General features: G+C 40.5%; 2 protein-coding genes and 2 long non-coding RNA genes across 4 annotated transcripts in view; 1 reads left to right on the forward strand and 3 right to left on the reverse strand.

The window, feature by feature from the left end:
* The window catches only part of LOC127933401 (stAR-related lipid transfer protein 9), a 36,424-nt gene extending 32,172 nt beyond the window's left edge, over positions 1-4,252 (reverse strand). Inside the window, exon 1 of the mRNA XM_052530391.1 lies at positions 3,896-4,252. Within this exon, the coding sequence (XP_052386351.1) occupies positions 3,896-3,942 (47 nt within the window). The 5' untranslated portion in view covers positions 3,943-4,252. The remainder of the gene's footprint in view (positions 1-3,895) is intronic.
* Positions 4,253-4,753: 501 nt separating this feature from the next.
* LOC127933403 (uncharacterized) lies at positions 4,754-8,240 on the reverse strand. Its single transcript, XR_008147499.1, has 4 exons — positions 7,958-8,240; positions 7,780-7,830; positions 7,398-7,547; positions 4,754-5,310 (listed from the first exon to the last, which is right to left on the reverse strand). It is a non-coding gene; the product is annotated as an uncharacterized LOC127933403 (long non-coding RNA).
* An 8-nt stretch (positions 8,241-8,248) lies between these two features.
* On the reverse strand, positions 8,249-10,977 carry LOC127933402 (uncharacterized). Its single transcript, XR_008147498.1, has 3 exons — positions 10,734-10,977; positions 9,888-10,208; positions 8,249-9,187 (listed from the first exon to the last, which is right to left on the reverse strand). It is a non-coding gene; the product is annotated as an uncharacterized LOC127933402 (long non-coding RNA).
* Positions 10,978-16,814: 5,837 nt separating this feature from the next.
* The window catches only part of LOC127933346 (ribosomal protein S6 kinase alpha-5), a 28,055-nt gene continuing 26,509 nt past the window's right edge, over positions 16,815-18,360 (forward strand). The window contains exon 1 of the mRNA XM_052530282.1: positions 16,815-17,098. Coding sequence (XP_052386242.1) covers positions 17,041-17,098 — 58 coding nt within the window. The 5' untranslated portion in view covers positions 16,815-17,040. The remainder of the gene's footprint in view (positions 17,099-18,360) is intronic.

Here is an 18,360-nt window from a genome sequence, read left to right on the forward strand (position 1 = left end):
TCAGAGGTGTGTTTATTTGGCTGTGATCATTTTCAGACAGGGCAGTGGAGTGAGAGGCCGGGGGTCTGGAGGATTCGTCTACACAGCTCTGCTGCGTCGCATGAGAAGAAGAAGGTCAGATTCAAATGAAAACAGACCTCTGAAAACTCCTCCATGAGCCGCACAGCTGGGCTGAAGCAGGTGTGTGTGTGTGTGAGCGTTCAGGATATGTGTGTCAGTGTGTGAGAGATCAGCGGCGACAGCTGTGCAGTCTCTCCAGTATCGGGTTTCAGATAAAACTGATGCAAGAGAACGTAATCATTACTGTGAACAAATCTGAACTCTGACAATGAGACGAGGCTGGGAAAGGTTTCATGAACTTCATTCTAAGGTATGTCATTTTTCAGTGTTAAAATATGTTTTCCTGTCCAGTTTAATGCGCACACACATTAAACTATCAAATGTATGTGGACTCTCACACCGTGGCTCTGAGGCACTTTCAATACACTGTCAACTTCTGGCTCAACCAATGGTGTGAGTTTGGGGCAGGACTACATGTTCGTTGTTGATGTCCGTTTTTATGGCAGTTCTGTATATTTGCACCAAATATGATCAAACATTAGTGAGAATCAAGATCAAGGGTCAACCCTGGGTTATGTGCGTAGCATTATAATTAATAATAAATCATACTTAAAATTAATTATTAAATAATAATTATTATTATTATCATCATTATTAAACAATAATAATAATATTAAATTACATTGGTTTTCAAAAAACATTTCTTATTAGAATTAATAATGTTGAAAACATTATTATTTTGTATTTTTTGTGGAAAGTGTGATACACTACCATTCACAAGCTTTTTATTAAGTGAGAATGCATTAACACTTAAGACACTTAGAATGTTATAAAATGTTTCCGATTTCATATAAATGCTGTTCTTTTGAACTTAAAAAAATATGCATCATGTTTTCCCCAAAAATATTGTCTCCAACATTTATAATAATTAGAACAATTATTAATAAGTACCAATAATAACTGGCAAATAATAAGCAGGCAATTTATATATATATATATATATATATATATATATATATATATATATATATATATATATAAATTGCTATATGCTTTAGGATGGGTTGACTATAAAAAACAGATGTACACTGAAAAAAAAATATGGCTCACCTCAGCAACCAACAGAAACATCCTAGCAACCACTCATAAGGCCCTAGTATCATGGCAGCAAGTTTTGCAAGGACAATTATATATCTCTGTAATGATATACAAATCTCCATATTCATCGGGAAGAAGGAGGCGGGAACCGGCGCACAATCAAAAACACTTTAATAATCAAAAGTAAATACAAAACGGCTCACCAGCCCCTCACGGACGACTGGTGCGCATAAATAAAAGCCAAAACATAAACTAATGTCCCAGGCCTGGTCCTCTCTCGTCCTTCACGGTCGTCGCTCCAGTTTTATATCCTTCCATCTCCTACGTAAGACTCGATACTAGCGGTGGGGCTCAGGTGTAGCTCATCTCCAATCACTACACCTGGCCTCACTCCTCGTTCCCACGCCTCTCGGCCCCGCCCCACTCGCCACATACCCCCATCGCCCCTCGCAGGCCGGGGGGTACTCCCGAGACTGCGCTCTACCCCCCCCCCCCCCTTCCCTCCGGGGGAGACCGCTCACGGGGACCTGCGGGAACCTGGGGGTAGGACAGACGAGGCGAGAGAAAAGGAGATGGAAGGAGGAGCGACAGGGACGAGAGAGGGGAGAGAGAAAAAAAATAAATAAAAATCCGGTTCCCAGACGCACTGCTGCTCGGCCCTCCACCGGCTGGGTGATCTCCTCCGCGGTGCCCGGCGGTGGCACTGGACGGCCCTCGGCGGACGGCACGACACTCCTCCGCCGCCCGGTGGACGGCGACGGCTCCTCCGATTTTGGGCAGCGGCAGGAGTCCCCCGTTCCCTGCCCCTCCGGATTCCGTCACGGAGGCGGCAGGCTCCGGCCCCCTGGCGAACGGCGCCGACTCCTCCGCTCCCTCACGGACGGCAGCCGCCCCTCCTTGTCGTGGGCGGTCGGCAGCGAGCTCGCCCGTCCCCGGCAACTCGCTCCAGCCCACCGCCTCGAGCGTCCATGGCGGCACATACCTCGCCAGCTCGAGGGCACCGCGGATTCACCACAGCGGCGAGGGATCTTCAGCAGCGCGTCCCTCCTTCTCCCGGGCTTCGGCACCACTGTAACAATATTCCCTTTGTAATCATCGGGAAGAAGGAGGCGGGAACCAGCGCACAATCAAAAACACTTTAATATCCAAAAGTAAATACAAAACGGCGCACCAGCCCCTCACGGACGACTGGTGCGCATAAATAAGAAGCAAACACAAAATAATGTCCCAGGCCTGGTCCTCTCTCGTCCTTCACGGTCGTCGCTCCAGTTTTATATCCTTCCATCTCCTACGTGGGACTCGATACTAGCGGTGGGGCTCAGGTGTAGCTCATCTCCAATCACTACACCTGGCCTCACTCCTCGTTCCCACGCCTCTCGGCCCCGCCCCACTCGCCACAATCTCATTTTTATTTTTCTGAAAGTGCTCAGTATTAAGCTATTTTCCAGTTCTGTATAGTGCTGATAATGCAGCAGATGTTACACACCTTTATGCGAGAGACTCATCTGCTGAATCCTGGGAGCTTGTTATGAGATTCTTAGCTTGTGTAGTTCCATGTGGGTCTGTTTCACTCAACCAGTGATGAATGGAGGCCCTAACCACAACTACAACAGCCTGCTTCGTCTGTCAGTGTGTGTCTGTGTGTGTGTGCTTTTGTCTAGAGACGGTGCTTTTATAACATAATCACTGGAAAGAGAAAAATAACCCTCATTACGAGGAAAACAAACTTGGATTTCTGTGCTATTCCCACACAATTCCTGCCATCTGCAGCAATTAGTATTAGTTTGTTTCCAGCAAAAAACTCTGAAGTCTGAAAGAAGACATATTATTTCAAGAATATGGCATTTGACAAAAGCACAAAGTGCATAAAGTCACAAATTGATTATGTGCATACTCATAAAACCAACGGCTGCCTATTAAAAAGCCATCTTCATTTGAACAATAGAGACGGAAAGCCATGAAGGCATCCTTTGTGATGCACACTTCAGGGAGATTCTTTAAATGTCAAGGCTAGCAGCTAAAGTCAAACACATGCACACAGCTTCTGCTGGAGTCATTCCCCCGTCCAGCACCCACATAAGTTACTTTAGTAATTTGGCTAATGCTGGAGGGTGGGGCAGTGGGCTCTCCTGGGGCAAACTCTGTGTTCGGATAGCTGGATAACCCCCTTTTTAAAAAGCTAAAGCAAACCACATCTATTAGATTTCACTGATGCAACATGCATAACATGTACACAAATATGATATTAAAATTATACAGTATCAGTACCAATGGAGAAAGGGGTTTTAAGGGAATTCAAGGAGATTTTGGAGATTATAGTACATTTACAGTGCACCGAACACAGTGTTGTTCAATACAACTTAGCATGCACTGCTTATAACTGCATATATGCAATGCTTATCCACTATATATTTAATGCATGCTTATATTTTTCTCATATGCTATAATTATTTTTTTTACCTCTATGCTGGCGTGTTAAAAGTTAAAATTACTTATATATTACATCATAAAGATATGCAATATGATGAGATGTGTAAAGAGCTCATGCAAAAGTTTTATTGATTGGCAGTTTATTTGTTTCAGGTGGCTGTCAGCAGCGCAGGTCTATTCCCAGACATAGCAACAGCACCAACAACTCAAGGCTGTTTATTCACTCCACATAACAGTATTCAGTAGTTTTTATCATGCGCTTTTACAGCTAATTAATGCGATATAGATTAATTTAAGCTGATCGTACCTGGAGTTCAGCGGACGGACGCGAATCGCGACTTTCACGTTTGCCATTCGTTTGACACCGGGCGGAGGAAGGAAACGATAAATTGAAGTTCAGCTGCCCGTTAGAGTCCATTTAAATCCCTCCCGAGAACTGAATTCTCCCGAGAAGAGCGAGGAAACCTATAACAAGTTTCTCGGGTCATGTTACTGATACCGGCTAGACATTCACAGAGCACATCATTAAGCTGCGGTGCGGTCACAGTTGAACTGCGCTGGAGCTTCCTGCCGTCTCTACTGGAGGAAAGGCTTTACGAATCCTGCTATGTCGAAGGATTGGCTCATGAATATTAAGATAGCAGCATGACGTCAGTTCCAACGGTACTTACTGATTACTGGACGAATCATATTTTGAATAAGGCGTGGCTCAAATATTAATTAGGATTTGCACTGGTTGCGAAGCAACGTCTATATATCTTTAATATTCATGAGCCACGCCAACTTTGAAAAAAATAAAAAAAACGCGTTAACGTTACTACAATCCCTTATACGCTAATTTTCTAATTTTTTCTACAACTTATTAATACTTTAATTCAGCAAGGACGCGTTAAATTGGTTACAAATTACAGACATGACTGTTTCCACAAAATTAATTCTTTCTTTTCAGTAATTCAGTAATTTCTTAAGCATTAATATTGTCTGTAAAAATGTCCCTGATGTAATTCATTTCCTTAATTAATTTTCATTTTAAAATTGTCTCATGAATATTCATTTCCTTAATTAATTTTCATTTTAAAATGGTCCATTCCCACGAAATTTGTCAGAAGTGCAGTCTTGGACTTCTGCTGAGCTACATGAAAGAACACGAGATAAACTTACTTGACACATTCAAAAAATTACATTTTATTACATTAGATAGGTTTAGCATTAAAACACTGTCCAACATAAACAAAGTGCACATTTTCCGCAAATATATATATAAATATATATACTAAATACCTACAAACAATCATACTCAACAACAAACAAGCAGAGAAACATTTACACAGACTTAAAACAAATAAATAACACAGTGAATGGTCTTTAGCCTGCTCTACTATGAGGCAGTATAAGTGAAAACTGGAAACGCCCTTCTAAAATGTGTTTTAAAGGTTTATAAACTGTCAATAACAATCTTATCAACTCAGCATTCTTATGCAGCAAATATTCTCTTGCAACTAACAATAAATAAGACTTTAAAATTTTTTAAATTTTTTAAATCATATATATTGTAGGTTTGAACATTCATTCTTTCGTTCAAACATGCATCACTTGTTGCTGTGAATACAATAGTGTTTTTATATTTGTAATGTAGGTTCGTGCGTCCCCCTTGTGCTCATTGAGAGACCTGCAGTATGTCCATGTGGCCAGAGAGAGCTGCTGAAACTTCTCTACAGACTCCTACAAGAGCAAATGAGAAAAGCTATCATACAGTGATCTGTAAGAACTCCAGGATCAGAATGTAATGTTTTGCTATCTCTAAAACACATCATATGTGAAGCAATATCCTCCGGCCAAAATAATGCTGACAACTTTGGCCAGTTGGTGCCCACTTCCCCCTCTCCTAAAAAATACCCCTTTATTAACTGTCTTATCAGGAACAGGTAGTCAGTCCTCTGTAATAGTTAAGGACAAAGCACTGTTTAATCACCAGTGTTGTTAAAACTGAAATAAAATCTATATAGACATGAGTACAAATTAATAAAGATGATAAAAGCACATTACACAATTACTAAAACTTAAGCTACAATGAAAGTGAACAGTGAAAATACAAATGTTAAATATTAAATATTTTAACAGGAAACAAATAATACTAAAATAACACTTCAATCACAAAAATATACAGCAATATACCCACAAACTGCACACAAGATAAGGATGCAACATAAGGTGCAGAGGTGGAGAGGGAGTCCGAGCTCACAAAACTAGAAACTTTTCAAGAAGCGCAGGTCTCCTGTTACCCTCAGCTGAGGACACTAATGGAAGCTCCCCGGATTCTGCACATTTAAGCAAACCCAAACAGAAACAATAGGATATTAATCACTCTCAGAATTGATGTCATGTACTGTTATCAATTTCCCATTAATTGCTTTCTCACCAAGTTTGCAGGCCAACTAAACAGTACAACACAACAACATTGGCTCAACCACAGGAGAGAGAAGCTAGCAACGGACCAGGAAAAATGAGAGAATGTGTAAGTAAACAATTAAAATAAAGTATTAAACACTAAATGATGTGGATTATAAAGTTTTGAATCAAGTACGCTGAAAGGTATGAGGTATGGGGTTCTGATTACTTTTGCTTTCAAGTGCTTGTCCCACTCTGTCTAGCAAAGACTCAATCTGATGAAGACTGAAAACCTGCTCATCAGATCTGGGTCCTACAGCAACACTCAGAACCTCCTGAAACTGAGACAACATGGTTTATGATCTGACTCGTTCATATTTGAAAATTAGCCTAAATTACCATAGGTTTGCTCACTGCTTTATTTTAACAGCCTGTTGTATTATTAGAAGACAGACAGATTATTTAAATGAATGAAAATAATTTTAAATAACTTTAGTTTTAATTAACAGTAACATCTGATGTTGTCCAACCGACAAAAAAAAATTGTTTTGCAAGTTTAATTAATTGTTTGATTTCAGCAATTTTGTCGATGTCTGTTTTTCTCACCATTAAATTATATTTTGTACATTTTATTTGCTATCCCCCAGTCTTCAATGAGTTCTGTTTGAACTCATTTGCACAACTTTTCTGACACACAATTAGCAATAAACACCTTTATTTCAATCATGACTTCTGATCCCTGTGGAACTTTATGGGTGCAGTCTGAAACACAAGAGGACCCAGCACTAAGCCCTGAGGTACTCCTCTGGACCTGCTAAATCCTGCTCAATCCCTTGCTCTCGTCAGCATCCAAACTGATGGATGAGGGCATACTCTTCATCATCCTGTCAAACGCACTCTTACACTCCCTCTTCAGCAGTGCTGAGGGATAAATTCAAACATGAATATTTCAGATCCTTATTTTTTTTTAAAACATGCTACAAAATTAATAATGAAGCATTTGCCATTTTAAAACTTTACTAAAATTAGGCTTCACTACTTGTGATGTTGGAGGAGAGCCAGCTGCAAGCCTTTTCTGTAGCCAAACGAGTTGTGATACTGTCAGCGGTGGTCAGGACTTAAACCACACCACGAAATATTAATTATATCGCAAAGTAAATAAATGAACTTGATAGTATTACTGTACAACATTGTACACCCAAGACAAACACTGTGTTTGAGCATTTCTCTCTTGTACAACAGGGTTTTAAATGGATTGAATTGATGAAAAGTGACTGTTTAACTCACATATCATCTGATATCTCCAGGGGCATTCTCACTGCAAAACCTACTGTATCACGACAGGATGTGACCGAGGAGAACTAGTCCAAAACATGTCCAACAACATGATGTATATAAAATAAGAGAAGAGAGCTGCTGACCTGGTTGCTCTCTCTAGAGCCTGCATGCCTGCGTCACACAGCTCAGCAGAGATAAAATTGTTTAGCTTGGCCATGTTGACATCATCCTAAACCAAGCCATCTCTGAGAGTTTTCTCCCCAACCTTCACAAGCTCCAACACAAGCATAGCCCTACCACACACAGAGTTAGGAAAATATGAAATGATGAAAACATGTTAATTGATTTACATTGCAGAAAAGACAAAACAACTGACTAAATGGGGGGAGACTGACTTGATTTAGGAAACTCCCCTGCCCCCTTAAAAAAAAATATGTAAAGATACTTCCATCCTCCTGGAATTTATTCCAACCAAAGCTTATTAAAATACATTATTTTAAGGCATATTTTTTCATACATTTTCACCTTAATATGGACAAGTATAGAGAAGCTGTTGGTCCACTAATGGGCGGGTGCCTGAAAAGTAAATATACAGTTTTAGACACATTGTGAACTCAGAAAAAATAAAATATAAACACTTCTTTCCCTCCTTAAAAGGAAAAGGTTAAATGTATCAAGGGCAAAAAATAAGTGATCCACTTACCAGCCCCTGAGAGCTTGTAATATCCTCCAGTTCCTTAACTTCTTCCTTTAGATCTGTGCTGAAGAAGAGATCTTCAGGAAAGATAGGGATAAAAGAGGGACAGTTATAGAAAGATTTGACAGGCTCATAACCCATTTTTTTGTCCAGGCTGCACAATTTGGTCAACTGTGATATGATAAATAATTATTAGGGGTTAAACAGATCACACGGACCAGGCACCATGGTTCAGCATGCATGTGATCTGTGGATTAATAGCACAGTTTTACCATAATAGCAATAAGAATTTGTATTTACACACTCGAGTGATTTTAAACCATTCCAGCGCAAGAACAAGTTATTTATACATTTGTTCTGTTATATATATCTATGCTTGTGATTTGTGTATTTGTTTTTTACTGGCTGTTCACTTGTCTTTAAATTAAATTAAATTACAATTTAAATTTATGCATTTAGCAGATGCTCTATGTGTTCCCCGGCAACTTGTCTTTAATTGTAATGGGTCTTTCTAGTTAGGTTAGTAGCTTTTCCAGGTGGTATCAAAGAAGTACTTCGCTTTAAGTAAAAAATGGAAAGCAAAATTACACAGAATTTTTTTTTCTTGCTGATCCATAAAACCGTGATATGATCCGAACAGTGAGTTTTGTGGTCAGTTGAACCACTTTCTTTCACTTAATAATGCATTAAAAAAACTGCTCTCATCTTCAACAGTGTGTAAAAAATACAAAATAGATTATTTGCATCTGCTTTAACAAGCCTTGCCTGTTAAATATTTAATTTGTGTGTTGTTCTGATGTGCGCTTTTTCTGAGCACATACACCTGAAGCGTGCACACACTAAAATCCTGTCAAACAGCTAATGGCTACTGACTGGACTAAGTTATCTTTTACATCTGAATGTGCTAATACAGTCAGAAACACACAAGGTTTACATATAAACACAGGTGGTTATGCTTATGTCTAAAGTGAAAGTAAACAGTTGAGAGAAAAACACACATCCAGCACTGGAGAACTCGGACAATACACATATATAAAACAAATTAGGTTGTGAAAATGCGTGTTTTCTAGGCAAAATAAAATCTTGACTTTATACATTGCAGACATTGCTTCTAAGCATGTCTCTTGGTGGAAGCTCAGAGGTCTGGTAAGGCAGGAAAGAGATGAAGCCCAAAAACTTGGCCAGAAGTCGAGCTGTCTGCTCCATGTCACCTGTTCTCCTCTCCCCGGCTGACAGCTAGTATAAAGATGACAGGAATTAGACTTAACCTTAAAGACCCATGAAATCAAAATTAACATTTTGACTTTATTATTAGCTTTGAGGCCATCCATATGTTACTGTACGTACTCTTACCAGATGACAAAAATCTGCCATAATCTGCTAGGTATACAATAGAGTTTAGGAGTTAAGAAATTCATACTTTTATAAGCAAGTATGCATTGAAATTGATTAAAATTGACAGTACAAACACATTTATAAAGTTATAAAAGATTTCTGTGTCAAATAAAATTCTGTCCTTTAAAATTTTCTATTCATCAAAGAATCCTGGAAGGAAAAAAAAACCTCACTCAAACTGATTCTCCAACACCCTCACAGAAAAATACACACAGTTGTGGACATTTCCCAGGTAAGCTTTCTCCAGCACATCTACAAGACCATAAATGAACAGCACACAGATCAAATTCATCATCCTAGACCTTAGTCAGTGAGGCGTAACAGTGTAACTGATCATAAATGTTATAAAATGTAGCTTTCAGAACAGAATATTATATGAGCAATGCATTTTTAAAGCTGTACCCTACTGCTGACAGCAGGATTATGAAGCGACTCCTCTTTATGACATTTCATCAGCATGATTTAACATGTAAGTGCAGTCAAAAAGGTTAACAGATTAAATAAGTATTAAATTACTGACATAGTGTGCAATCAAACTCACCTGGGCTGTCTTCACAGACACTGATTCCTCCCTCCGCAGACTCGGAGACAGACATGCCACGAGATGTCAGGAGCTGCAGCACGAAGAACAGCTCCAGGAACTCGACTCTAGTGCTGTGTGGACACTGAACTGATGTGGATCTGTTGCTTCTCTGGTCATAAGAGCCCTGAGTCCTGACAGATCTGGAGGTGCTGGGGTCTTGGCAGGTGTGGTGGGGCCATGGGTCAAAGTCTGGCTGCTCTGATCCCGCAAAAAATTCAATAGGAAAGGCACAAAATCCTCTTTGCTGAACTTGAATGGAAGGTTTTGGGATTCATAAATCTGCCAAGACAAAAAGAAGCATCAAAGTTAAGTTATGATCCAAGACACTGACTACATTTGAATGAAACTGAGCCAAAAAAATTACAATTAAAATTAATTTTAGTTATGGAATCATTTACATTACATTATCTGGAAAAACAATTAATTTCTCAAAAAAAAAAAAAACTATTTCGCACTAAATAAAACATCCAGCAAAAATAATATGAATTTTATTTCGATTTTAATATGCACAAAATTTTATAAGTTATCTTTAACTGGAATTAAAACTTTTTCAGTAACTTAAATGTTGAAATAAAACAAAAACTAAAGATAGAATAACATTTAAATGAAAAAAAATATTCAAAATATTAATAAATACTATGATATTAAAACTACTACTAATTACTGTATAATCCACATCATAAAAAATACAAATACTTTTAAACAAAAATTCGTAAATTGTACTTTAATTGATAGGTGTCATGTATGAAATATGTAACGTTACATCTCCCAAAGGGTGTTTTGTTTTTTTTTCCTTTTTTTTACCAAAAAGAAACTTGTTGATGACGTTCCCACTTGAAGATGTTCTGTGGCGTTACGTTATCGGCTAAATGTACATTTAATTTAGCTTTAAAAATAAAACTGTAAACATCAAAACTTCAAATAAATCTACTTCTTAATGTGTTTGCTAACGTAGCTTTAGTTGAGCTGACTGAATTTTAGGAAAGTAAGCATCTTCCATTTCGCTGCGTGAAGTGACGTCTCGCGCTTTGATCAGAGGATCAGACTCAGACTGAGCAGGGTCTCGCTCAGCAACGAGTCCAAAAGAGGAGGAGCACGAGATTGACGTGCCTCTTACCAGGGCCGGTGTCCTGACATTTTATCCTACCCTGTCAGATTTTCCTACGCGGGTTTACTGCGCACGCGCACATCAATATCGCGTCCTTTGTCTTATGCTAAACAACGATATTTAATGTATCTGCATTACTGTAAGGGTAGGTTTAGGGCAGGGGTAGGTGTAGACTTTAATAAAAACGCAATCTAATTGGTAGACAATAATATTTATTGTTGGTTTCCTGAAACTGTATCCCTTTTAGCTACAACCGCGAATATAACACATAATTACTGTATTTGCAGTACTGTAAGGGTATGATTAGGGTTGTGGTAGGTGTAGACATTAATAAACCATAACTTTACAGTAGCATTTTTCGTTGTGGAATTGTACTACCCACTGTTTTGGTGGGAGGTAGGAAAATCTGACAGCGTAGGACAAATCGACAGAACACCGGGATTGGCTGAGCGCTGCAGCGCGCGCAATCCTCACCAAACTGATTAACATTGCCAAAACTTCAAAATAAAAGTTCGTAGTACACTGGCGGTCGTACCTTACATTTCATTATTGAGTAAAACTGTTAAAAAAGAAGAACGTAGAGAAATTATAAAATGTTTGTTTTATTTCGATTGAATTTAGTTTTGTGATGCAAATTACATGTTTTCTAACCACTAGCTACATTCAGACACATATAGTATAAAGATGCAGATTTAACCTTTTAATTTGTTCTGTAAAAACGTTTGTAACTCTTTTAAAAAAGGTTCTATGTGTTTTTTAGATTTCTAAGGCTGATGTGCCCTACAGAACAAACACAGGGCCATATTTAATTCTCAACTGGTAACTCATAATTTCATTGAATTGAATGTGTCATGAAACAACCTGTCCTCATCTAACCTCATTTTCATTTGCAAACAAATAAATAGCCTAAATAATATTGTGGTGTTTGCTCTGAATAAGATCCATGAATCATCATTGAATAGAGCTGTTCAGTCATGAGGTCAATTTACCTAAGTCTAAAACACTAGTTTGCCATGGGTTCCTCCTCTGGGAAATTAGGTTTAGCCTATATGTGCAAAACCAGTTCTGAGGACAGGAGACACGAGATTTTCAAGTTTCATTTTAAAATATCTATGACAAACTGTATTTAGCAAGTTGGTAGCAACCCACACTTTAGATAATAATAATAAAAACACTGTGACTTTAATTTAAGTTGTCCTGACATACTCCAGTAATGTGCTATTTTTTTTTTTTATAAAACTGTTGCTCTAAAACTTATTAACAGTAAAAGTGTTTAAAAGTGTTACTTCTCTTGGAGTTAATTTTCACTCTATCATGACTCACAAGTGGTAATTCTCTTCTGGGTTTCAGCACTACTCTGAACAGTTTTATGTGCTGCAGTAAATCCAGAAAAATGCTGTTACCTGTGTTGGTCCCTACTTATTTGTCTAGAAATTTTATTAAGACACTATTGTCACACACCTGGACTCATTTAGCTTGTTTTTGCCCGTGACCCAGTTTCTGTCTTCCGTGTTTAGTTTGATTAGTTCCCAGGTGTGTCTATTATCTTCCTCATGTGTTCCATGTCCCTGTCAATTTAATGATTCCATCCACCTGTGTTTCCCCAATTATCCTTTGTACTTAAGCCTTGTCCTTTCAGTTCTGTTTGGTCGGGTCTTCATTCTCACTTGTGCACTTGCTACTTACGTGTGTCTACCTCTGTGCTCCATGTTGGATATCCCCTGTGTTGGATATATTAAAAACCTTATTCCGTTTATCCTCGACTCCGTATTCCTTCAGGCAGCGTAAGACCGTGACAGAAGACCCGACCTAAAGAAGAAAATAGAAAACTGCGTCTTTCCCTCCGTTTTGCTTTCGTTTTTTCTCAGTCTTTTTGTTTTGTAGTGTTTCTATGGATCCCCTCTATCGTCCCGAATTCCTCATCCTCCTGCTGAAGCAGGAAGGACGTTCTCTCGAGGACCATACCAGACAGTTTTTCCTATTAGCTAATGCCACCAGCTACCCGGACGGCGCGCTCTGCACCTTCTACAACACCAGCCTGAACTCCAAATGCAGAGCGTTGTCGTCCGAAGATGGTCCTCGAGAGGATTTCGCCGCATTCGTGGAGTGGACTCTGGCGAGAAATGGCTCATCTTTCACCATCTGCCCCATAGAGGATCTCGCCAGTCCCACTCCCGACCCAGAGACCAGCCAGCCACCAACTCGCTACACGGAGCCAGAGCCCACCGCAGCCGCAGAGCCCGAGCCATTCACTGACAGGGAACAGGATCTCGAGAGCGCGACTGACCAGGTGTGTGAGCCGGCAACACCGTGCATCGTGGGAGTCCTCGTGGAGATCGAGGGCGTGGAGGAAAGCCCCGCCCACACTCCTGCGACTGAGGGTGAGCTGTATACAGTCTCTGAAGGTCATATGGAGCAAGCTCTGGATCTGATGGACTGGTCTATGGAGGTAATCCCTAATTTTCCTGTTTCCCCGCTGGTTCCGTCCAGCCCTGATTCCCCTGTATACCCTCTCAGTCTCCCACTCCTACCTCCTCCAGTCATTTCCTCTGCTCCATTTCCGCTGGTTCCGCCCAGCCCTGAGTTTTCTGTTTCTCCGCTGGTTACGCCCAGCCCTGAGTTTTCTGTTTCTCCGCTGGTTACGCCCAGCCCTGAGTTTTCTGTTTCTCCGCTGGTTCCGCCCAGCCCTGAATCTTCTGTTTCTCCGCTGGTTCCGCCCAGCTCTGAATCTTCTGTGTCTCCGCTGGTTCCGCCCAGCTCTGAATCTTCTGTGTCTCCGCTGGTTCCGCCCAGCTCTGAATCTTCTGTGTCTCCGCTGGTTCCGCCCAGCTCTGAATCTTCTGTGTCTCCGCTGGTTCCGCCCAGCTCTGAATCTTCTGTGTCTCCTGTATTCCCTCCCAGCCTCCCTCTCCCGCCTCCTCCCAAACCTGCTGGTCCCTCTACTCCTCTTTCGCTGGTTCCGTCCAGTCCTGATCCTCCTGTCCTTCCTCCCATCCTTCTCCTCTCTCCTCCTCCTAGACCAGCCAGTTCCTCGTCATCCCTGCTGGTGCCAGTCAGTCCCGCAGCTCACCCTCAGTCCGCGCCATCGGGGCGCGGTGGTTCGCCGCTGGACTGCCAGTCTCCAGCTCCGCCTTGGCGTGTTAAGGCCCTGTCTCCGCCTCCAGCCTCCGAGCCCTGGACTCCTCCTCGGTCCTTCGACCCAGCGGCTCCGCCTTGGCTCTTAGCTCCCTCGTCTCCACTGTGGCCTGTCATCCCACCTGCTCCGCCGGGCTCCCTCGTCCCTCCGGCTCCACCTTGGTCAGTCGTCGACCATCCGCCACCTCGGGACTCCTCTCCTCTGGTTCCACCTCGTCACTCCATCCCTCCGGCTCTGTCAGGCTCCTCCTTCCCTCCAGTTCCACCTCCATCCTCGGTCACTCCGGCTCCACAGCGGTCTGCCAGGACCCCGCCTCTGCCTTGGTCGCCTGAGCCTTCAGCTCCACCTAGGCCCTCCGGATCCTCGACGTCACCCTGGCTCTGCGGCTGTGCTGCTCCATCTTGGGCTCCTCACCCACCGGTGCAGTCTCCGCCTGTCGGCCCCCTGGTGTCGTCGACCCTTCCTTCACCATGGCTCCTCCCGCCGTCGACCCCACCTTGGATCTCCGTCCTGGCTGGTCTCTGGTGGACCATCTGGCTCCTCCTGCTCCTGTCTCCTCCCTGGCTCCTTCCTCCGTCGTCTCCTCCTTGGCTCCTCCTTCTGTGGTCCCTGTCTGCTGGCCCCCTCCTGGGAGTCCGTCCTCCACCGGAACCTCCTCCCAGGTTCCCACCCATGCCTCCCTCTGTTGTTTCTACGGTGCGAGGACGCACCTACCGGGAGGGGGGAGTACTGTCACACACCTGGACTCATTTAGCTTGTTTTTGCCCGTGACCCAGTTTCTGTCTTCCGTGTTTAGTTTGATTAGTTCCCAGGTGTGTCTATTATCTTCCTCATGTGTTCCATGTCCCTGTCAATTTAATGATTCCATCCACCTGTGTTTCCCCAATTATCCTTTGTACTTAAGCCTTGTCCTTTCAGTTCTGTTTGGTCGGGTCTTCATTCTCACTTGTGCTCACTTGTGCACTTGCTACTTACGTGTGTCTACCTCTGTGCTCCATGTTGGATATCCCCTGTGTTGGATATATTAAAAACCTTATTCCGTTTATCCTCGACTCCGTATTCCTTCAGGCAGCGTAAAACCGTGACAACTATATTGTGAGCAAACTATATAAAACGAGCAGCTTGTGTAGTAAACAAAAAAGAATGAGACAATTACTAGCACAGCTCTCTCTATGGAAAACTGGAAACCTTATATAGATAGACCCATGCAGACCATGGAAAAACATAGGACTAATCTTAATAAGCTCTGCTTGTTTGCACTGCATGCACAGGCTTGCCTTCCTTGTGTTTATCAGCCTATTTGGCTACAACTTCTTGTCTCTATGTGTAAACATCCAAATCAATTTGTTTAGGAAATATTTACATGGTAAACTCTATAACTGTGTGGGTAGTTTACAATAAATACAGGGAGTTTACTGGGTGGTTCCTAGGAATGCACTAGAAAAGAAGTAAAGTTATTATAATAGAACATAATAGAAGTGCAGGTAACAGGCCTTTGATTGTCCAAATGAGGACACGGCTTCCCTTCACCCGTCAGAAATATACTCTTTTCTCTCAGTGCAGCCTGAGCCTCAGTCATCCTTTACCAGCTACTGAACTGTATGCACATAATGCACACTTTCAACTCACTTATCTAATACACAATAGAGTGGAAATAGTGACTGAAGGTCAAGTGCACTCATTATATTACAGTATTTTCCAAGACAATTAGCTAATACACTGCTAATCTGTCTTGCTCCTTAAAGGGATAGTTCAAATATAAAAATTTCTGTCATCATTTTCTCACCCTCCACTTGTTCCAAACTTTTGCTGAGCACAGAATAAAATCTGTTGAAGAATGTTGGTTTTGAAGAACCGTCAACTGTTTGACAATGATAACAGATACATATTTTTAGTTTAACATATCCTTTTAAGATTCAGATGCAATTCTTGAGCTGAAAAAAGCTATTTATAAATAATACTCTGTAAAAAGATTCTCCGGGTTTTCTCAGATTTACACATTTGTGGAATCTTCTGGAGAACATCTAGACACCCAGTTCTCTAAGAACTAATAAGAAAAAATACATTAGCATAAATTCCTACAAGACATCTTAACATTGTCAACAGTTCCCCCAGTAAATCCTACCATTAGGAACATTTTCTTGATAATATTTACTATATATTGATCATTATTAAAGTATCATCAATTTATTGTAATTATTTGTTTATAAAAAAGATATAACATTTTTATAAATATTTTCTATAAAAATGGCATGATCAGTAAGTCATGACAAAATTACTTTATCATCAAAATAAGTTAAGCAATTTACATAATTTACATTTTAAATAAGTTATACAATATTATTTTGTCTTTAAGATTAAATTCACGTTTGTAAGTCAGTTTAATGTAGTTTAGTTTTAAATGACATGATTGTATTTTAAAAATTTAAGGCAGTGGCTTTTTTTACAGTGGACATATATATATATATATATAGATTGTATAAATAATAATTGTTTAACAATAATGATATTTAATTTAGCTCTGTTGCAGTAAATAGTTAATGTTGAGCTGTGCGTTGTGCGATGGGCGTTGAGTGACAGTCGGATGGTCCAATAGAGCATGAGTATTTCTCCTAGCAGCACCAGTGGGCGTGTCTTATGAGGCTCGGCGTGTGTATCGCAGTTAGTGCAGCTGTAGTATTTACAGCCCCACTGCCCTTCCCACGAGAATGCAGTTACTGTCATTTACATTATTTTCCAAGAGGTTGCTTTATAGCAACAACTCCGTTGATGTAGTCCTGCAGTGACCGTATCTGTGGTAGTATTTTGCATTAGTGTCGTGTAGCGAGCAGAGGAAAGAGTGCGCGCTCGGATCCAGCGAGTCTGCGATGGAGGGCTCGACGGGGGAAGGTGACCTGTTTACCGTCAAACACGAGCTCAGAAACGGTAAATGAACGCCGGGTCTGTCCCGCACTTGTATCCAAGAAACAAAGCTTGTATATAAATAATGCTTTTGTTATATATTGGAAGGGACAGCTTTAATGTTAGCTGGTTGGCTAGTGTAAAAGCATGAGTGAGTGGTATTAGTAGTCTATATGAATATATATTGTTATCTGGATCACAGATGGTCCTCCAGCCTGGGGTACTTTGAGGTTGGAGGATGTTTTGCATATGCAATTGCATAATTCACATTCATAACCGCAGTTGCACTTAAGTGCACTTGCGCTTCAGTGCATGTTGTGTTTGAAACATTTGAAAGAATTTCTATTGACACTGAAGAAAATGAATTTACTGTAGGGAATTAATTGCGTTTATTATATGTCGGTGATTTCATTAGTTACTCAGTCATGGCCTTGAGTCAAACGAAGCCTAATTACTGGAGCTAATTTAATCTCTAGGGCCTGATGTTGTCTTTGTACAGTAAATGAAGTTACCATGTTTGTGTCCTCACTTGCCTGTCTTAGTGAATGCTTAACAGGCACATTCCAGTCCAGTATTTTGTTGTCTTGTGACGTTTTTAGAGGCACCAATGCCACATTTTGGTTGTGAGTGTTATTAGATGTTTAATAAAATATTACGTAACACAAAATTAACCTAACATGATAAACTAGTTTTAAATACCTGAATGCCCACTATAAAATAAGAAATATGGCTTCTTGTAGTCTTTAGACTGCCTGAAAAGAAAAGAATATAATAATTTTTGACAGTCTTATCAGAAAACGTTACTGCAGTTTCACACAAACCCCGGTTTCACAGACAAGGCTTAAGCCTAGTCCCAGACTAACTTGTAAATCTGAGCTGTTTCAACTGAAAGAAACTGGCTCTGATTGATCTTAAAATATGTCAGTGCCCTTGTTTTCTCTCCAGATGCACACCAGTAATGTTTTTTATTTATTTATATATATATATATAATGTCCTAATTGAACAATTTCCTAATCCTGGTTTGGTGTAAACCCAGTCTGTGAAACCATGCCAAAATGTAGCTTTTATTAAAATTGTGACACCCATAGAAAAAACAACAACAAAATAATTAAGTCTTTCACTAGACTAGAGCATGATGGGATGTAATCTAATTCCATTTTCTCACATTTTACAAAAATTATAGTATGACTGTATGACTGTATGACTGATTCATCAAGCTATCCAATTCAACCGTTACCCAAGTTGTTGTAAGAAAAATTATATATTTTTCTTTAATTTATTAAAC

This window comes from Carassius gibelio, chromosome A17 (assembly GCF_023724105.1).
Source record: "Carassius gibelio isolate Cgi1373 ecotype wild population from Czech Republic chromosome A17, carGib1.2-hapl.c, whole genome shotgun sequence".
Classification (NCBI taxonomy): Eukaryota; Metazoa; Chordata; class Actinopteri; order Cypriniformes; family Cyprinidae; genus Carassius; species Carassius gibelio.